General features: G+C 36.2%; 3 protein-coding genes across 6 annotated transcripts; 1 reads left to right on the top strand and 2 right to left on the bottom strand.

Moving 5' to 3' along the window:
- Positions 1 to 1,010: 1,010 nt before the first annotated feature.
- Positions 1,011 to 6,226, bottom strand: LOC137715008 (cell division cycle protein 48 homolog). The gene is made up of 9 exons (XM_068454207.1): positions 6,088 to 6,226; positions 5,806 to 5,965; positions 5,073 to 5,301; positions 3,890 to 4,656; positions 3,326 to 3,547; positions 3,100 to 3,171; positions 2,714 to 2,995; positions 2,104 to 2,463; positions 1,011 to 1,561 (listed from the first exon to the last, which is right to left on the bottom strand). The coding sequence occupies exons 1-9, from the start codon at positions 6,114 to 6,116 to the stop codon at positions 1,268 to 1,270; spliced, it is 2,415 nt and encodes an 804-aa protein (XP_068310308.1). The 5' UTR covers positions 6,117 to 6,226; the 3' UTR covers positions 1,011 to 1,267.
- A 4,654-nt stretch (positions 6,227 to 10,880) lies between these two features.
- On the top strand, positions 10,881 to 17,734 carry LOC137715292 (ABC transporter G family member 3). Of its 4 annotated transcripts, none has more exons than XM_068454567.1 (12): positions 10,881 to 11,003; positions 12,050 to 12,555; positions 12,664 to 12,743; positions 13,524 to 13,810; positions 14,275 to 14,446; positions 14,732 to 14,845; positions 15,107 to 15,235; positions 15,393 to 15,584; positions 15,952 to 16,038; positions 16,381 to 16,653; positions 17,020 to 17,127; positions 17,343 to 17,734. In XM_068454567.1, exons 2-12 carry the CDS (start codon positions 12,084 to 12,086, stop codon positions 17,598 to 17,600), a joined length of 2,172 nt encoding a protein of 723 aa, XP_068310668.1. In that variant the 5' UTR covers positions 10,881 to 11,003; positions 12,050 to 12,083; the 3' UTR covers positions 17,601 to 17,734. The 4 variants fall into 4 exon arrangements, with proteins under 4 accessions (XP_068310668.1, XP_068310666.1, XP_068310667.1 ...); XM_068454565.1 differs by having other exon boundaries at positions 10,906 to 11,008; positions 11,983 to 12,555; XM_068454566.1 differs by having other exon boundaries at positions 10,910 to 11,008.
- Positions 17,735 to 20,183, bottom strand: LOC137715293 (UDP-glycosyltransferase 86A1-like). The gene is made up of 2 exons (XM_068454568.1): positions 19,584 to 20,183; positions 17,735 to 19,200 (listed from the first exon to the last, which is right to left on the bottom strand). Exons 1-2 carry the CDS (start codon positions 20,128 to 20,130, stop codon positions 18,305 to 18,307), a joined length of 1,443 nt encoding a protein of 480 aa, XP_068310669.1. The 5' UTR covers positions 20,131 to 20,183; the 3' UTR covers positions 17,735 to 18,304.
- Positions 20,184 to 21,662: the final 1,479 nt, after the last annotated feature.

Genomic DNA, 21,662 nt, shown 5'->3' on the forward strand with positions numbered 1-21,662 from the left:
GTTGGCGGGAAAGGGGTTGGGATTGGAAAAATCACTTCCATTCCGATGTTTGGGAAAATGTTTCTTGCCTTTGAAAAAAGGAATTGTTATTAGCACTCCAAAAATCTCATTTTACACTTCAAACTTTCTATATTGGGAAAGAAAAATACACTTATGAGGAGTGTAGAATAAAATTTTTGGAGTGTCAATAACACTTCCCTTTAAAAAATGAGAGGGAAAAACCAAACTCACCATTCAATTTGGGTGTTAGTTTCTTTTCCCGTGAAAATCAAGGTAAGCATTAATTACATTTTTGTGACCAATATGTCCCCACAAACAGTTAAAATGTCATGCGAAATTAGGTATGGTGGTTGGATTTCATTACGACATATGTAACGGTTAAATAGGTGATTGTACTAAGTATATGGATGTATCGTAGCCAGATCTATAATGTAGAGATGAAATCAAAAATCTAATGGTCTATTCGTCAATTACTTTGTTTTTTACTTTTAATTTGTAGTTTTCATTTTGTGCTAGAAACATAGGAGAAATACACTAGAGATAAGGCATATGGAAAGAGTGAGAGGATAATGGGGAAGATGCAAAATGTAATAAAGACAAAGGAAAAAACAAAACCAAAAACAAATTTGTTTTCATTCGCTATTTAGTACTACGATCTAGATGTATTTCTCTTTACTTGTAAGTGAGAGGTCTTAAATTTGATTCTCGCTAAAGATAAATTTGAACCATATTATTATAGCTAACATCGTTTATTCAAAAAACAAAAATGGTTTACAGGCTTACTTCATAAACAAAATGATTATCAAACCGGCCGTACGTAAATTTGTTTATAATTCCTACACGAGACATAAAATGAAGTTTTCTAGTTACTTTCCCAACATTACCAAACATGAGAAAGAAATATTCCATTTACCATCCCCTCAGAAACGACATGGAAACCTAACACTGTAAAATTAGGGAGCACAAACAGCCAACCTTAACCAGCTTTCGTCCAATACAAACAACGTAGGTATTTAAAGAGAACAAATCTCATTAACAAAGTAACTAGCCTTCTCCAATCCATCAGTTGATTGATACAAATAAGATTAACAGCACAATATACTTAAAAACAACATGTTATCCTACAAACCCCACAAACTCTTTAGTACATTAAAGACTTGAGAGTCATAACCATGAAAAGGAAAGCCTTCCACAAAGGTGATAACATGAGCCTACAAAAGGCGTATCCGCGGACGGAACCGCCTCCGGAACCATGCACATGATAATATTAACTATACAAATCATCTTCATCTGCAGCAGCGGCAGAAGTTGCAAATGCATCAGAGCCGGTCGTCCCAGTTTGTGGATTTTCAGTAAACTTAAACTCAGTTCCGAAACCCCTGGACTGCTGCAAGGTCTGAGCAAAGACCTGGTATTTGCGTATATCAGCATCGCTGACACTCCTACGAGCATATTTCATCGACTCCTCAAAATGAGCAGCTTTAATCTCCGCCACTTCATCGTCAATGTCCTCATCCATAGAATCTGGATTCTCTGCCCTCCTCCTCTCCCGCTCGATATCCTGCAAACGCACCAAACTTTAATGACATATAGAACTTGTGCAGAACTTAACTTTACGATGTCTACATGCAGTGAATATCAAGCCAAGTCTACAAGGTCCACAATTTCGGGATGCAAACAACAAAGATTTGCACGTTTTGGCACATGGAACCACGTTCAAGTTATTCCCTGTCTGCATAAAGAGAATATTGCCATATAAAGCTCCCTACCCTCTACAACCCAAGAGGAGCAGAACAAAATCAGACATGCACAGATTTGAAAACCAAACCAAATTAACAAACAAGCAGAGGTTGCAATTTCCAGAACTGACTTGGATAAGCAAAATTTGTAATTTCCTAAACTCACACGACACTGAAGTTTGCACTAAATCTTTAAAGCCCAACGAAGACTACACGCAATCCCTTTTTTTTTTTTTATTCCTCTTTTGATGGTGAAATCATGCAAATTTACGTTATCAAAATTCATTACCACCCTAAACGTGCATCAATGGGAAGCTACACTTATTAAACCTTTGAAGAACTAAAATGACAAATGAGGACGTACCTTTTCTATATTCTCTCTTATGGCATACTTGCATGACCGCTGGCAGATCTCGGTGATATCAGCCCCACTAAAGCCCTGTGTATACCTGGCCAGTGCTCTCAAATCCACATCCTTTGAAATAGGTGATCTTCTCAAGCAAGATTTAAAGATTTGGAAACGTGATTCTTCATCTGGAAGAGGAATGTAGATCAACTGGTCAAGCCGGCCAGGGCGCAGAAGTGCCGGGTCAATAATATCAGGTCGGTTTGTGGCCCCAATAATGAAAACAGTCTTTTTTGCTGTCATGCCATCCATTTCAGTCAGGAGTTGGTTAAGAACACGATCACCAGCACCACCTGCATCCCCAGAACTGTTTCCCCTCTGCAACAATCAGTAAAAAGTAAAAAGAAGTAAGACTAACAAACCAAAAGGAAACTGCTGTGCAAATAAAGACATCGCGACAAGAAGTAAATTAATATTAATCAGCCAATTAACTTTATGAAATCAAAAACTTTCAGTGACTCAAACTTATAGACAAATAGAACCAACTTTTCAGTTCATGCTTCAGATAGCTTTAATTTATGCAAAATTATGTGGACAGAATATTAAATTAAATAATGAGGAAACAGACCTGGGTAGCAATGGAATCAAGCTCATCAAAGAAAAGGACACATGGTGCAGATGCACGAGCCTTGTCAAAGATTTCTCGCACATTGGCTTCACTCTCACCAAACCACATGGTGAGAAGTTCGGGGCCTTTAATACTGATGAAGTTAGCTTGACATTCATTTGCAATTGCCTTGGCCAAAAGAGTTTTCCCACATCCTGGGGGCCCATAGAACAGCACCCCTTTAGAAGGTGACATGCCAAATTTCTCAAACTTCTCCGGGTGCTCAACAGGATATTGAACGGTCTTTTAAGCAAACAAGGCAGAAGTTAGAAAGATTAGCTGTAAACACTAAGTAGCATAAGAATTTACAAGATATAAACATAATAGCAACAAATAAAAATTATTACCTCTTGTAACTCTCGCTTAACATTCTCAAGGCCTCCAATATCCTCCCAACTGACATTAGGAACTTCAACAACCTGCAACACATCAAAGAATTGGTACATAGCTTTAAAAATAAAATTTAAAAGTGGGGAAAGAGGGGGAGAGAGAGAGAGAGGACTTGTATATCTCAAAAGTATAAAACAACAATTATATACACTATAAGGGATCCAAACCAAAAAAATTACTCACTGTTTCACGCAAAGCAGATGGATTGCTTGTTCCAAGAGCAGTTTGGAAGTGCTCATTCGTAACCGCCATTGAATTCAGTATCTCTGCATCAATGGATTCATCTTCCAAGTCAATCACGTCCATCTTCTCCCTAATGCATTGCAGAGCAGCTTCAGTGCAGAGAGCAGCAAGGTCAGCACCAACATACCCATGAGTATCCTTGGAAATCCTCTCTAGATCAACCTGTACAGCAGGAAACATCATTTAGAACACCCATATGGATATAATGAAGTGGAAACCAAATTGGCATTTTTAAGTGAGAAACTTTGACCAAAAAGTCATGCCAGCTCTGAGCAAAAATCAGATACTTCGTACTTACATAATAGACCATCAAACCTATGCTTCAGTAAGCTCAGTGTAACACTTGAAGTTTCTTTTAATAATTATAACTTAAGGTTTTTCTAGCTTGTTTAACCAGATCTAGTTTATATTTGGGGAACCAAAGCAGTCATAATGTATTCCAGATACAACAAATGTTTTACCTTAATAAAAAACCTTAGTAAAGAAAGGAGAGGTTCAACTTACATCATCAGAGAGTTTCATGTTCTTTGTGTGTATGCGAAGAACTTCAAGGCGCCCAACTTCATCAGGAACACCAATGTCTATCTCCCTATCAAACCTACCAAACCTTCTCAAAGCCGCATCAATACTGTTTGGACGATTTGTAGCACCAATAACAATAACATGGGCTCGAGATTTCAGTCCATCCATCAGAGTCAAGAGCTGAGAGACAATCCGCCTTTCAACCTCACCATGTGTCTTCTCCCGCTTAGGAGCAATTGAATCAAGCTCATCAATAAAGATGATGGATGGGGCATTCTTCTCCGCTTCTTCAAATGCCTTTCTGAGATTGCTCTCACTCTCTCCAGCCAATTTTGACATAATCTCTGGCCCATTAATGCAAAAGAAAAAAGCACCAGTTTCATTGGCAACAGCCCTGGCTATTAATGTCTTTCCTGAACCCGGGGGTCCATAAAGTAGAATTCCTTTCGGAGGTTTCACACCAATTGATTTGAAAAGTTGAGGATGCCTTAGTGGCAGCTCTACTAGTTCACGGATTTGAGCCATTTGCTTCCTAACACCACCCACATCATCATAACCAACTTCATCCAACCTTTCCTCATCCTCCCTTCTCACGGGTTCCCCCTCACAAAAGATCTCAGTGTCAGGGGCAACCACACAATATTCTCCTGGGTCAGTTTCAATGACCTTAAACTCTACACTTCTCATTCCTCCTCTGACAAGGAACAGATCTCCTTTCCTCACAGGGCGGTAAGCTTCCAAGAAATAAGCTGCAAACAAAACAAAGGGATATAGCAAGCCAAGTTTTAGTGTCCAAAGTCTCAAGAAAAAACCTAAAGAAATTTAATCCGATACAAAATGGCAGACAGCATGCTGAGGTAGTGCAAGTCATCTGCATCAAACTTACATTTTTCAACAAAATGGCATGAACAGTTAAAATGGAGTAGGAAGCAATCCAAATAAATTAATGTAGATGTATCATAAACACTTACAAAGAGGCTACATAGAGAAATAAAAACAAACAAGAAAAGCACAATAATATGTTCCTAGACCAACAATCATCACAGTGACCCTGGGAAAGTAAAAATTGTAGAAGGTCTTGGATGGGACCTAAGTAACAAGTAAACCACAGTGATAAATATTTTAGAAGTAAAACAAATGACCACCAAAGATGTCACCAACTCACGTTTCAAAAAGGCATCAAAGAGATTTCCCGTAACTCCTTCTATAGAGTCATCAATAGGCAGAATGTGAACACGCTTCCCATACTTAACATCAGGGCATTGATGTACAGACACAACATCCCCAAGTCGAACCCTTAAATTCGACCTGACAACCTTGTTCATCCTTATTCTTGGCTCTTCACAGGTGTCATCAGCAAGTGCAATGCAGATTGTGTCTTTTCGTTTCTTCCCCTGAAAACCCAATCACAGATGATCAAATAAACACAAGACGTAAATCAAAACCTCCGCAAATAAAAACACAATGTAAAGTAAATAAAGTAGGACACGAAAACACTTGGGTCTGCTTCGTTGATAAAATCCCAGTAACAAATATCTATTTCATCATCACGCCATGTACCTAACAGGTTCCCCATAAGTAAAAGTGATAACTTTCCTTCTTTTTTATTGGCAAAAATAACTTTCCTTCTTTTATTAATTCTGAAACTTAAACATCAAAACCAATGAGTACATAGCAACCCAATTCTGGGTTCGAACGAAAATTGCAATTTCAACCTCAATTCACAATCTAAACTAAGTTGTTTCATAGAACATACAAATTATGCAACAACAAAAAAATTCCCTAAAACCTCATCCCAACAAAACCCTAGCGTGATATTTTAACTTTCAATTTATTTGACAAGCCACCCTCAATTTTATTTTCTGATTAGATTGAAAAAGAAAAAAAAAAAACAGTACCTTGATGAGGATGGTGTCGCCACGGAAAAGCTGGAGCTTTTCCATGGTTTCAGGATGCATTGAAACGACGGAGTTATCATCGTTTACAGCCTCATCAACGACAAGACGGTTCGGCGACTTCTTCCGCTCCAGAATTGCCGTCGAGAAGTCCTTCTTCTTCCTGCAAAACAATCAAATCCCCAGTCAGAATTTGAATATTTACGCAAATAAAACGGAAAGGAAACACTCCGACATAAAAATTGTGTAGAGTAAAACAAAATTAACGGTGGCGAGTTGACTCACGAGTCGGACGATTCGGCTTGGTGAGCCATGGCGGTGGAGAATTCAGAGATCAGGAACTGTGGTAGACGAAAAACAGAGGAGAGAGGAGAGAGAGGAGAGAGGGGGAGTGTTTGGAGTGTGTTGGAGGATTATACTTCAGGTTCTGAGTTTTTATGGCTTGTTTCTTGTTTGGTACGAAAATATTTGTCACTAGTGGGTTTGTTTGGTTACATGGACAGGCAGAACCCGAATTTGACTTGGAATTGGAATGCAAACAAAATTAGAAACTTCGAATTGCGATCAAAGCCCAAAAACCCAAACTGAACCTATCTTCAATGATTTACCCAAAAAATAAACAGAGAGTTATTTTTAAGACTAAACGTTCAAAATTTAACCCGACATAATGGTCTATTAAAAGCAAGTAAATATTTGGAGTTACAAACTCAGCTTCGAACTCTTACGAAAGGTCATTATTAGTATGTTATCGTTGTGTGGTGGGATCTCATATATTAAAAAAGAAAAAAAAAATCAAAATTTTAGTTTTCTTTTCATTTAAGAATTTTACAAAATAATGATGAATCTCAATGTGGTAATTGTAACCCCATTTTCTTTCTATTTGTCTTTTCATTTAGTTTTAAAAAAATATAAATCCAGCAAATATATTTAAAAAAAACAAAAACAAAAAACAAGAAAGGCCCATTAACAAACGAGAGTGTGTGACGAGGACTAGTAAACTAGTATGATATAAAGCCAGGAATGAGGATTCTCTTCAGATTATTTTTTGTGAGGATTTCGAGAATTCTCAAATCACGTCCGTTCATTATATATCGTACGGTCAGAAATTATTGTAATTTTTTTTATTTAAAATTGAATATAAACAGTACCCAACAAAAACTGACCGCACGATTTACGATGAACAAATGTGATCAAAAGATTCCTGGAATCCTCACAAAAGAGGATTCGAAGAGGATTCTCATTCTGAAGTCAGAACTCAGCCTTTTAAAAATGTCCTAGTGGTAACATGACTTTGCACGGTCCTTGAATTGTCCAAGGAAACCTACAAATCAAAGACAGAGATGCGAAGAGTGTAATCCAAAGTGTTAGATTCAAACTGCATCTAGTTTCAATTCGGAAATGACAATCCATTAACGATCATTACATATGCCTACAGGTGGGAACGGTACTGAATTACGGTATGTGACTCAGAGGCGGCATTGAGAGGGAGCGAAAGGTGCAATCGCACATGCCCCCGAAATCTTTATTATCAAAAAATTTTGGTATCTTATATTTATATGTAATATTGTTGTATATTAAAAATATACTTTTATTAGTACTTTAAAATCTTATAGTGTACTTTTTGAAGTGCACAATGAAATAGTAGAAATGCCGATAACAACACCTTAAAAAATGATTTTCTTTTCAATTTTATTATATAATAATGCTATATATTCAAGTGAAACTTTAAAGTTAGAGTTTTCGAAGTTTTTTTTTTCCTTTATTTGGTTGCTTAAGATTGAACTGCTATTTATTATTTAGTGAAGGTTAAGTTTGTAACTCTTTTTACTTATTTAATGACATTTGTAAACTTACAATCAATGCGTCCTAAATGTTGTTTTGATTTAAGTTATTATTTTCTAATACCAATATATTATCCTACTTCAAAAAAAAAAAAAAAAAAAAACTATCTTAAAAATGGGCCCTTTTATAAATTTCTCACAGGGCACCCGAAATCTCAGAGACGGCCCTGATGTGACTAGAACCGAAACTGAGTTATCTACCGAGTTGATACAGAACAATTTGGTAATGATTTTGATACATTTCGGTCTGTAGATTGGTTTGGGCAAAAAATAACTCCGGACTGGTACCAACTCAATGCTTCATTTTCATTATTTCATGCAAGTATATTTGTTGTTGGAGTTGTGCTCTAAAAGACCGTAATATTGAATATTATGTAACAACTTCATTTTAATTAATTAAAAAATGGCAAGTTTTATTCATTCATGAGTTTTGGCTTTATATTATAGAGATTATATACTATGAATAAGTCTATAGAATTTAAGGTATAGAAATAATGTCCTAAACGAGGTTAATGCCCACTTAGTCCTTAAACTAAATTCCTAACTGTTTAAAAAGTCGACTGAATATTGATTATCTAAAAAATCTGGTATATACCATATTAATGTTAGCATCTCGTGTTACGCATGTTGAACACATGGTAGATATGCTCGATATCGTAGAGGGGTACTTGGAGACAATGATTGTCTTTTCCATGCTATTTTACACGATTGTCATCATGGGGAGGATGGAGAAGTGAAACCACCTGCAGAAGATTTTAGAAAACATGTATATTTTGATTTCCCAGATGGTTGAGGTCATTTTCACCCAAAGAGGCAAAAAATCTAAAGCCTTGGAAAAAGGGGCAAAACCGTTCTTTTGTTTATGTAAATCTTTTTTAATTAATTAAAAACATTAAAATTAAAAGCACTAAAAGTTTAAAATCTTCAATTAAAATTGTGGGTCATGTTTTTCACGTAAGGTGCATTTTTTTTAATTATTAAAAACATTAAAATTAAAGGCATTAAAAGCTTCAAGCAAGATTGTGAACTCTGTTTTCCACTCAAGGTTGTCCCTATATGTAAGGACATATACTATGTATCCGGTGAAATCCTATACGTTAGGGACTTACTTTCCGATCTATTAGAGATTGACTTTGTCTCTATATTTGTTTTACACCCATTTTATACGGTGGATGTCCCTATTTAAGGACTTCACATGAGATGCTCTTAAGCCTCCAAAACAAGGGCATTATCAAAATTTCTGTTAATCTCTTTTGAGCTAAATTTTTTGGTGCTAAATCTATATATAAAGCCATAGGCTCAATTTGGTGTCACCGGTTTCGACAAAAATAATTGGACCAAACTGCCCCTCAGCTAAAAAAATTTCAAAACCAACCCAACATAGTATATCAAATCATGCAAGTGTAAGTTGGTAATTTGGTCATCATAAAATATAATATAAATATAAATGGGGAGATAAAAGAATAAACAAATGACAAAGTTGATGGTGCCCACATGATGGGGAAGAAAAATATAATTAAAAAAATAAGAAAAATCATAAATGTTGTGTTCAAAACATCTTAAGAGATGCGTAGCACCGATGATAAAAAAAGAAAATAACGAAGTAAAAAAATATTGAAGCAATTCATGCATGTAAATACATTTAAAATGTCTAAGTCGTGCGTAGCTCGTTGTGATTCAAAAAAATGTCTTTTGCACGTGGTTGTTTATTAAATATTATTTCTCAATTTTTAAACACTTAAGAGGTGCGTAGTGCCAGTTATAAAAAAGTTTCTCGAATGCGCATGATAATATGATTCAATTAGTTGTAAAATTATCTTCTTCTTTTTTTTTTTTAACAAACAATGTTATCTACACTAAGGGGAGGGAGTGGGCTTAGCCTCACAATGTGCTAGCAATTAGTTTATTAAATATTATTTTTTTCTAATCTTAATGTAAATTCAATAAAATGTAGATGGAATTTGAAAGACCGCTTTTATTAATATAGATTCAGATGCTTTGATTAGTTAAAAGACCGCTTTTATTAAATATATTTATTATTCATTTCCATCTACATTAATAAATACATTTAAAACATGTAAATCGTGCGTAGCACATCGTGATTAAAAAAATGTCTTCTACATGCGCGTGTGAGTGCGTGCATGAATGCTAGTATAGCTAAAGTAAAAGCATATATAAAAGTCATTTGGAGATGCTTTTAGGTGAGTAGCACTGTATACCTACATGACTATGAATTTTTTTATCTTTTCATTTGTAATTAATGGATGAGGTGATAGCCTTGACAACAAACTTATTTTTCAAAAAATAATAAAAACTATCGTCTCATCTCGAGACTATTGATTCTAAGTGAAATGTCATAAGTTTAATTCTCATCAAAGAAGAATTTAAACCACATTATTACTTACACATTATGAAGCATGACTCACTCTTCCAATAAATAATATCATTCCCAAAAGAAAATAAATAAAAATAGAAGACTGTAAGTATGGAAATTTAGTTAAAAGAGAAAGTTGTGGAAGTTTCTTTTTTCAAAGTTGGGTCCAAATGAGAAAATGCTCGGGGATAATTTAGAAAGAGTGGGACCCCAATTGTGGACTCAATGGCGTAGTTAGAAATTATTCAGTGGGTGGGCTAAATTAAAATTATTACTACTAAATCAAATTTTTAATCTTATGTTGCCTACATAAAGTTATATAATAGTAAAAACTTGAATCTAGTACTTTGAAGCAAGAATTTTATGCTATGTTTTCTAGGTTTCTAACCTTCAAAGCTTTCAAGTGAATAAAATAAGAAACCATTTGTGGTATGTAAGTTTTAATTTATTACTATTATATATAATATTGGTTAAAGTGATGAGTTTATTTAACATCTATTAGCTCTTATTATTCTTAAAAACAACTTTATTAATATAAAAAATTCATTTGTTAAGTGGAATATGACAATTAAAAATTATAAACTAACCCAAAAATTAATATTTTTAAATTTGAAGAACCAAACTCTTCCTATACTATAGCCAAGGGGAGCCTTGTACTTGGCTCCGCCCTTGTGTGGACTGTAACTAAAAATGAGCATTGGATGCCACATTTGCCCCTTAAAAAAACAATTACATTTTGGAAATTATGCAAAATAGGAAGAAAAAAAAAATGAAAAGCAAAAATGACAAGTACCAAAAAAGAAAAGAAAAGAAAAGATAAAGTGAAGATGCAAATTGCAAAGCATACGTAAACCGGAATAATAAGCGGGTCAAATAATCCGCTGATTTAATTAATTTCCTCCCTCTTTCTCACTGCTACAGTCTAAGCCTTCGCTCTCTCTCTCTCTCTCTCTCTCTCCCCCTCCTCTGAGCTTACTCAGATCCAGGTAAGGTATGTCTCTGCTTCAATCTCTCAAGCTTTTACTACATCTCTGTTTGAAGTAGTTAAGGTTTAGATACAAGCTTTTACTTTCTGTTTGGCATCTGAGAAATGGGACAGAAAATCTAAGCAGAAAAACACTATTTACATTTTTCTGGGGGTTTAATGTTTGTGTTTTAGTTCAGTCTTCTAGGACGAAATCGAATTTTAGGATTCAAGGTTATAGTTTTCTTAGTCATTGTTCTGTTTTTAGCTACGGATATTTGTGTGTGTGTGTGTGTAAATTGATTTTCCTTCACATTCAACGTTACTGTTTCTTTAAGATTAAAGTTTTGATTGTTCTTACAAAATAAAAGAAGGGTTTAATTGCTTTTCAAAAAATGAAGTTTCTTTTCTTTTGTATTTAATTTTTAATTTTGTTGTTTCTATTTTTTACGGGTTTTTTAATTTAAAATGTGTATATTTTTAAGGGTTAAGCTACAGAAATAGCTCCTTGTGATCTCAGTTTAGTTGGTGAGGAAACAAGTTGTAGTTTTATGTTTGATTTCGAAATTCGAACTTTGACGCGTAAGTTCATGTTTCCATTTCAGATTTCTCATAGAATAAATGAACATAATCGAGAAATATTTTTTTGCCAAGATTAACATTTGATGACAAAATGCCATTTTTGAAGAACAGTAGTTGAAATGTTCTGCTAAAGTAATTAACTTGTAGTTCTTCCAATATTCTGTAAACCCGGATGGCATTTGAGTTCCTATATTCTGCATGTGGTGAGGGACGGGTGGGGTTATGGGTTACAATTAGTATAGGTCCAGGGTTCGATTCCCTCTAATGAAGCCGGAAAATAATCCTTTTCAGCCTTAAATATAAACATCAACTGATTGGGGGTAGTGGTGGTTTGTCTTTCTAGTTATTACAAGGTGACTTTGTTTTCTGACAGTTCGGATATTAACAGACGGTGGTTATGGTGGTGGTTCTTGATGTAGGACTTGAATTGTCTCGTCGATGTGTATGTAGTAATTCAAGTTTGTTGCTGATCATACGTTGTTGTAGAATGGCTTGAAGTTTTGTAATCTGGAAGAAGATAATGGAAGAAATACAATCACAATCGGATAATTATAGGTCTTCCTCGTCTTCAGCAAGTAGTCCAGCAAGTCGGGTACCCTCAAGTAACTTTTTCTACTTGCGCAAACCTGGCTCACTCAGACAACCCATCTCATTTGAAGATTCACCTGAATGGGAGGATACAGATATTGATGTTCGGGTGGAGGAAGGAGGTGACTCCATCAACATTGCAACCACTCCAGTCTCCGCATCTCTTTCGAAGCTTAATAGTGGGTCCTTGCCATCCCCACCGTTACCAGAGGGTGCAAATGTAGTAAGAAAGATTGCAGGGGCTTCACTTGTGTGGAAAGATTTGACAGTTACAATTAAGGGGAAAAGAAAGTACTCTGACAAGGTTATGAAGAATTCAAATGGTTATGCTTTGCCTGGAACTATAACAGTAATTATGGGTCCTGCTAAGTCGGGGAAGTCGACGCTACTAAGGGCTCTTGCAGGTCCTTAAGCTTGCATGTTATTTCTAAATTTCTAATTGTGCATAGAATTGTGCCTTCTCTTATTTTTGCATACTTGAGTTCTAAGAATTGTTTGTTGACCTTGCTTAGGAAGATTGCCTCACTCAGCCAGAATGTATGGTGAGGTTTTTGTGAATGGCTCAAAGTCACCCATGCCGTATGGTTCATACGTAAGTTCCACCTCATCATCACCTTTCTTTTCAGTCTTTTATGCAGTTTGCAGTTCATACATTCGCTTAATTGCTTTCCCACTTTTACCCAATTAGTCTTGGGCTCTACTGACAATTTTATTCTCTTACATTTTGTTTGTCATGAGTCTGTTGCGACTGTTCCACTTATCATTTTTCCATTATTTCTGTTACACTCGCACACACATTTGGTGATTTTCTTTAAAGAAAAGTTACTCAAGTGACAATGTTAGCATCTGCTTTCAAATTAGTTTCCGTTTACATCTTCCTTTCTTCAAAAAGATGAGTACGAGTTAAATCAAATTTGAAACATATAGGTTATCATTTTTAAACAACTATTATTTTTGTTAGAGATGTGATTTGTCTCATCATTAGGATAATCTGATAATCCGAACCATGAAAGAAGTGATTGATAAAAAAAATAGAGAAATGCGTAAACAGTCTCTGTTCCCATGCTGCCAAGCCTGCATTAGTGTGGGTCGAAAGCCAGACTTGTTGTCATTACTCCATTGGACCTTGACCTTTTCAGGCTTCTCAATTTGCACCATTTGAACTTTCACACCCTTTCCTGTTTGGCATAATGGCATCTCCTAGGTGGAGCAGTTGATAGATTTTTCTCATTGCAAATTACGTGGTTGCAATGTTAGCTTTACTGACGATTAATTACTTTTTCGTTTTGTGTCTTAAAGGTCACGTTGTTTTTCTATGGCTCAACTCTGTGTCTGTGGACTCTGGCTTCATGTTTGTTAATCCAACTTGCAGGGTTTTGTTGAGAGGGAAATCACTCTAATTGGATCCCTCACTGTTCGGGAGTTTCTGTATTACTCCGCTCTGCTTCAGCTTCCTGGTTTCTTTTGTCAGAAAAAGAGTGTAGTAGAGGATGCCATCCATGCCATGTCACTGGGTGATTGTGCAAACAAATTGATAGGCGGTTACTGTAATATGAAGGGCCTTCCAAATGGCGATAGAAGGCGTGTTAGCATCGCTCGAGAGCTTGTGATGAGGCCACATATTTTATTCATAGATGAGCCTCTTTACCATCTTGATAGGTAATTTTTATTCTGTTCGCCGTGCTCTCTATATTATTCCATGGTGCACAACCCTATCCGTGGCCTGTATCACTATTTTGTGTATAACCATAAGCAACCAAATTATTTTCCATGGAAGCATTTCCAACTAAAGCATGAGTTTGGATAATTTTCTTTGAAGTATCTCAGTTACATTATATATTTCGAAGGAATCGCAACTGGTCTGAGATATTAAAGTTGGTGTGCTAAGGAATCTACTTGATGATTTCCAAGAATAATTTGGCTGACTCTAGAACTGATATAATATGAGGTTATTGCTGCATTGTCTCCTGAGGGATCAGGCAGCACCATTGAATTGTTTTGTTAGGTCTCCTATATCCATATATAGTTTACCGCGGGGACTCCATGCTTATGACCAATAGTCTTCCTATTGAATATATTTGATTCCTTGAAGTACCATGACTGAAGTGGTTTTGTTTTTTCAGTGTCTCTGCACTTCTGATGATGGTAACGCTGAAGAAACTTGCCAGTACGGGTTGCACCGTTGTATTTACCATTTACCAAAGCAGCACAGAAGTATTCGGCCTTTTTGATCGGATATGTCTTCTTTCAAATGGAAATACCTTGTTTTTTGGGGAAACCTTGGCTTGTTTGCAGGTAAATGACATTTAAATGTCTGTTTTGTCATTAACTTTTTAATCCTGGACTCGCTGACCCTAAAATAAGTCTGATTTGTCATTAACTCTTTAAACAAGGTACTATTTACTGATTAGTGTTCTGTGATTATTGTAAGAGAGAAGAAACTCAGGAAATCATGTATGTTTTAAAAATTAAAATTCTTAATTTCGTGTTTTTGTTTTTATTATTTTTTGTTCTTTATATTTTTGGAAGCTAATTGGAGAGTTGTAGATAAGTGCTGACATACACTTTATGTTGATCCAGCACTTCTCAAACGCTGGATTTCCTTGTCCGATTATGCAAAGTCCGTCAGATCACTTTTTACGGGCAATAAATACAGATTTCGACAAGATCATTGCAATGTGCAAAAATTGGCAGGTAAGTACAGGGTGCTGCAGTTTTCCTAATTCTGGTTGCATAAAGTGTAGAAGCCTTTAATTCGTAAGTTATAATTATCCTATTGAGAAATTTCAAAATTGTTGGACTGTATGTTTTTATTTTGACTTAAAAGTGGAAGGATGCCTAACCATATTTTGTTATGAACTCACCATAATAATTGTAGTCCAATATGTCTTAGACTTTAGCAGGACATTCATTTAGTTTAACATATGCTTTGCATGAACTGCAACGTGATGACAGGATGACAACGGAGATTTTTCATCGGTAAACATGGATACTGCTGTGGCAATACGCACCCTCGAAGCAACTTATAAATCATCAGCAGATGCTGCTGCAGTTGAAACTATGATACTGAGACTCACAGATAAGGTAAATATTTGATATGCAGCTGTGGTTTTCTGCATTATAATTGAAAGTTTCCTGTTTTCCATGTTGTGTTCCATAATTTGGGTGATGTGTACATATTAGCATATATATTTAGCTTCAGTAATCTTGGTTAACTTCTGATGTGCGTATTCTTCTATAGGAAGGTCCAGTACTCAAAAGCAAGGGAAAGGCTGGAGCTGCTACACGGGTAGCAGTTTTAACTTGGAGATCGTTATTAATAATGTCAAGGGATTGGAAATACTACTGGCTTCGTCTTATTCTTTATATGATTTTTACACTCTCCGTTGGTACAGTATTTTCTGGCTCAGGGCATTCTTTGTCTTCAGTTGCGGTGAGTTACTTAACATCACCTTTTGTCAATCACTAAGAAAATAAAATAAAAATCGATTGCATGCTTCCGTAATTGTTTTCAGTTCTACTTTATGAATACCACTTTCTTAATTGAACACTTCTTTTAAAATTTTCACTCTCGTATGCAGTCAAGACGAGTTGCAGCAGTGTTTATTTTTGTTTCTGTACTGTACTAGCAAACACTGCTGGAGCATATGCTATATTCTTAATAATGTTAAACCTTTTATATGCAGACAAAAGTTCCAGCAATATTTATATTTGTTTCGTTTACCTCACTACATGCATCCACAATATCTGTTTCCTTGTGTGGCATCTGAATCTCTTTTTCCTCCATCTTTTATATGCAGACAAAAGTTGCAGCAATATTTGTATTTGTTTCGTTTACCGCACTACTAAGCATTTCTGGAGTACCTGCAGTTATAAAAGAAATCAAGGTAATCTTGATTGATTCATTTCCTAGATATTGACTTAAAGTAGTGTGAAAGTTGGCCAAGTTATGATTAATATAGTGGCAAACATTTGTGGATTAATTATATGAATTATGCTAGTATTACGCTATTTTCTTGAAAGAACCCAAGATTGAAGGATCCAAAATTGATCTCAGTTTAAACTTAGGCAGTTTTATGGACATTCCATTAATTTGGAATGATGATAATGATATCATTATTTCCAGTTGAGTGGCTGGTTGATAGGACATTCTTATAATTACTGTAATTAATTATGTTCATTGCTTTGGGATTCTTCTCTTCTAATCAAACTGATTATGGATACTGCAGATATATGCCAGTGAAGAATCGAACCACCATTTGGGGACACTAGTCTTTTTATTTGGACAGCTTCTCTCTAGCATCCCGTTCCTGTTTCTCATCTCCATCCCATCAAGTGTCGTCTTTTATTTCCTTATAGGACTGCGAGATGAGTTCAGCTTGTTGATGTACTTCATGCTGAATTTCTTCATGTGCCTCTTAGTAAATGATGGGATAATGCTGGTGGTGGTTTCTTTATGGCAAGATGTTTTCTGGAGCACCCTCACTCTGATATGCATACAAGTAAGTTCCTCTATCTCAACGAAATAATGTACTTGAAGTTTCCCAAGTTCAGCATTGAGTCATCTGCGAATGAACAAGAACTTTTAACATTTTTCCGCTTGGTTAATCATGTTGCTTTTTCCTGGTAAAAAATCATTAAATTTGGTATGGGCTTGGATAAACTAAACGATGAAACCAAATCATAAAGTACATGGCAGACTGGCAGTTGTGGTGTTTTATGGTATTGTGCCATAAAATGTCATGTATCATATCAATGAATGTCCGTGAAACAATTATGCTTTTCTGACAATGATTGACAGTGTTATAACGTTATGATCAGTTTCCTATCCTTTCCTAATCTTGCATTGAATGCATATGGAATTTCAGGTGGTAATGATGCTGGCTGCGGGCTATTTCAGAATTCGAAATGCTTTGCCTGGACCCGTGTGGACATATCCAGTATCCTATATAGCTTTCCATACGTACTCTATACAGGCAAGAGGATTTACTTGATCCTTTGTATTTTTCTTCCTTGTTGCATAACAATGTTGAAAATCAATTGTCGGGCAACCTGGTTTAGTTTCAAATTTCTCGAGTTTGGGAAGGATTAAAAAAAAGCATTTCAGAGTGATATTTTGGAACTAGTTGGTTAATTTTAATAATTTTCTTTTCTAACTGAAGCTTCTAAAACTATTACCTTTCTGTTACAGGGGCTGTTGGAGAATGAGTACATAGGGACATCCTTCGCGGTTGGGCAGGTAAGGACCATATCTGGGTATCAAGCACTTAGTAGCGCATATCACATCTCCCCAGACAACAATGCCAAGTGGGAAAATTTATTGATCTTGTTTCTAATGGCTGTCGGGTATCGTATTCTTGTCCTTGTTTTACTGTACTTTCGCGTAGGGGGAAAAAAGTATATACGTAAGATTTTGAAGTGTAATCAGGATACAAACAATGCAAGATGAATGAAGTTGCTACCTGCCGTGAGTGTTGTATCTCAGCCATCATATTTTTGTAACTTCAAGTAGTTCTTGGCATGTGCAATTTTGCTTTTGTAAACCTTTGTCGTCTATGAATGAGAAAATGCGTGTTTTAGAGAGCTTTTGCTGATTGGTTTTTTTGTTGCCAACTCCTCGTTATTTTGAATTCTTACAGAGCTGAGATCTGCATTTGTACCTGATTTTCATTGCAATTGGAAAAGTTCGGTACCTACGAGGGAGGGGAGAGTAATCTCATTGTTTGCAGATGGGAGTAGTCAAGTCGCCTAGAGCAATGTAGTCTCTCTCATTTGCACTAAAATTCGAATCTCTCTTCTTGTAGTTTACATTAGGTTAAAATAATGCTTGAATCAAAGCAGGAGAGGCACGTGACATCACTCCACGCCATGGTGATTGTTGACAACACTTCATGTTACATCCTATATTCATTCAACTTCGTACATCACAAAGTCCACTATAAACAATGACATGAATATAAAAGGTCAGCCTCAAGCCAACTAGGCTCCCTACTTTGCTTTGCGAAGATCGGAAATGAACATCTATAGTACATAGTCTTATCCTTGGTTTGGGTCATGAGAACGTCTATTGTACATACGAGTATATACAACAAATATTTATTAAAGAAAATTATGTACCACTTGGAAGGAAAAATATTTCATCTTTTGGGGTTCTCACATCTTGGCCTTTAGATCCTTGATGAAATTGTCCATGTTTTTCTCTGATGATCCATTGGGTGTCAATGCATCCTCCAATGTGTTCTTAACCTTGACAACTGCTCTCCTATACTCATCCCCTGATTTTCCATCCATCAGATGGTTGATTTTCTCCGACACTTCCTCCTTGCTGACCACCCTCCGATTGCATAAATTGATCCCGACCTTCCAATCGTCAACTATTAATTTTCTGTTAGTGAACTGATCAGTAAGCAAAGGGAAACACAACAATGGGACACCACACCAAATACTCTCCAATGTTGAGTTCCATCCACAATGTGTTAAAAACCCTCCGATGGCCGGGTGGGCCAAGACCGCCTTTTGCGAGCACCACGGTATGACAATGCTCCGATCCTTGACATCATCTCGAAAGCCCGAGGGTAACGGGTCGGTGTCGTTTGAGCTGACGATATCCGGCCGAAGCACCCAAACAAAGTTCACTTTGCTAAGCTTAAGCCCGTTAGCAATCTCTATAAGGTCTTTCTTTGCAACATGAGCATAGCTACCAAATGAGACATACAAAACTGAGCCATGGGGCTTGGTGTTGAGCCACTGGGTGCAGTCTGACTCGGACCACAGGCTCGTAGCCGCAATGTTCTTGCTGAATGTGGTTGGAAAAATGGGTCCTATGGCATAGAACTTCATCTTGGCTTGCAAGGCTGATATGGTCTCGGATTCAATCTCCTGCACTGTGTTGCACAAATGAAAATGTGCACCTCTGGCGTCCTTGAAGGCATTGAAAATGATTTGGTGGCACACAGATGTTGTATCAGTGTCCTGAAGATATGACATCATGTCTTTGGGATCAATTGCTCGCACTCCTGGTATGTAATCTATGGTGTCCTCTCGCACATCTACATAAAACAGGATACCTTCGTTTAGACCCCAGTGAAGAACAACTATATATATTGTCCCAACTGTGAATCAAACCGTTGATTAAGTAACTTTATTTTCAAATGCATGATCTAAACTGGGAGTGTAACTGTATAACATGTTATTTAAATTAATAGAAGAACAAATGTGAACGATGAACTATTGCCAAACATGTTAGGTTAGGAAACTACAATGTATGTAACTCTTACGCCAAACAAAATTTCACATGACGAATGATATAGAGAGTAGAGGCCAAACGAGTTTGCCATGCCAGCCGTGATAAAATTTATTTAATTAAAAGAATAAATTAACAGTGTGACAACATAACATATACTTCGTTACCCTATTAATAGCAGAAACTTACCCTGACATGCAAAATGGCCATGCCTTCGAAGAAGATCGAGATGATAATACAGTGAAAAAACCAAAGCAGGTTCTGTCCAAAATGAAACGTAAATAATCCCAAACTTCCTGGCAATCTTCGAGGGCCACACGAAAAACGTGTCAGCAATTATACAAGTGACCGGTGTGGTGTCAGCCGAAGACTTCACAACCTTTCCCACCACCTCCTCTACGTGGGCCGAAAACACATGCAACAAAGAAGCCATGAACTGGTCATGATTAAGCGACCGGTCAAACTCAACGGGTAGGCCATCAGAGACGGTGGTGTAGTCTATGTTGAGGCCGGATTCATGTAAATAGGCGAAAGGGTTCCCGGCGGATTTTGGTTGCGCTTTGGAGGTATGGTGTTGGATGAAGTGGGTGTTGATGAAGGTGATCTTGAAGCCATGTGATGCAAGCTTGATAGCTAGATGGACGGATGGGATTACGTGGCCTTGGAGAGGGTAGGCGATGAAGATAGCGTGAGGACGTTTTTGACGATTGGTATTAGTATGACCCTGGCCTTCCATTAATGCTAAGAACTATGAAATGAGAAAAGGGGGAGGGAGGGAGGGAGGGAGGGAGGGAGGGAGAGAGATACTGGCTAGGTTTTTGGATGTTCAGTTTATAAATCCCAAGTTGTACGGTACCTAACTTGACTATAATATGGCTGAATTTGCCTTTCTTTGCGGACAGTCATTTTTTTGTAGCAAATTGGTTGATCAAGAGCAAACCAAACCAAACCAAAAATATTAGTTTGCAGAAATATGCATACATAACATATAGGGCAACGAACAGGTTGTTGTGTGGTCAATGTTTTTCCATGAATCAATTGATAGGTATCGGATGAAAGGTAAATCATGGTGGGATAAAACGCTTATTATTTACCACACATGTTACCTTGTCATTTGGAGATAACAAATGAAATTTGATCATGTAATCGTATTTTGTAAGTTGTTGAGCACTTAGGCTCACACTTACGAAAAGAATTCAGAAAACCTAAATTGAAGAACTTAATGTTCACACATTACTCATTGAAGAACTCTACAATGAATAACATATTTTTTTTCATTTGACGATATTATAATACAATATAAATTGGGTGCAGATCGAGACACATGGCCCTATCAATGTGCATGGCGTACCCTGTATTTGGTTTTGGTGACTTAGTGGGGTTTAGAGTTTAGGTTTTAGTTTGTATAAATTTTGGTGAATGTATGTTACGTAGTGTATCGATTAATACAATATGATGAGATGCTATGAAAATATTCAATGGTAAGAATGTAAATGGCAAGTACATACAAGAATTGTTTTCTAAAAGTGGAAAATGCCAATAATGTGGATAACTTAGTCAGCCACTTAACAACATGCATGCCAAAGCGCCATGCGGCTATTTGTGTCCTTATCAAAAATGGATCAGTTGCAAATCAATCAAGATAAGCATTCATGGCTTGATATTGTGCATGAGAAAAGAAATTCAGAATTCCTCTCTGTAATCCGACTAAGCTTAGAATTGATTGATTTGCTCAAAAATTATAAACTTGTTAATTAAGGTATATGGATTTACTAAACGTGCACTATTTATCTTTTTAACCGATGCCATTAGCTTTTTTGTCATAAAATACCATGCTCATGAGTACCTTCTTCCAAAAATAAAAATCCACAGCACCATCACTATTTGGATACGGTTACACGTAGGGGTCATTTTTCAGTTTGATCAGATCGGAAATAAGCATTCTAATGCTAATTTAAAAAAGTTTTGGAATCAAATTTCGGAATTTTGGATTATTGGAAATTTCGAAATTGATTTTTCTGGGAATTTTCGGAACATAATTCACGCCTTCTACATTTTACAGATTTTTAGAATCTTGTAAATTTTTTCAAATTTTTATGTATCCACCATTCAATAATTTTGTTTTGAATTTTGGCGATATTTGTAGCTATGAAGTGTGTGTATGACATAAATCATATAAGACAAGATATAATATTTATGATTATACTCTATATTTTAATATATAATAGTATGATTGAACATACAATAGGCGAAATAAAGCATATCTAA

The sequence above is a fragment of the Pyrus communis genome, chromosome 14 (genome assembly GCF_963583255.1).
Source record: "Pyrus communis chromosome 14, drPyrComm1.1, whole genome shotgun sequence".
NCBI lineage: Eukaryota > Viridiplantae > Streptophyta > Magnoliopsida > Rosales > Rosaceae > Pyrus > Pyrus communis.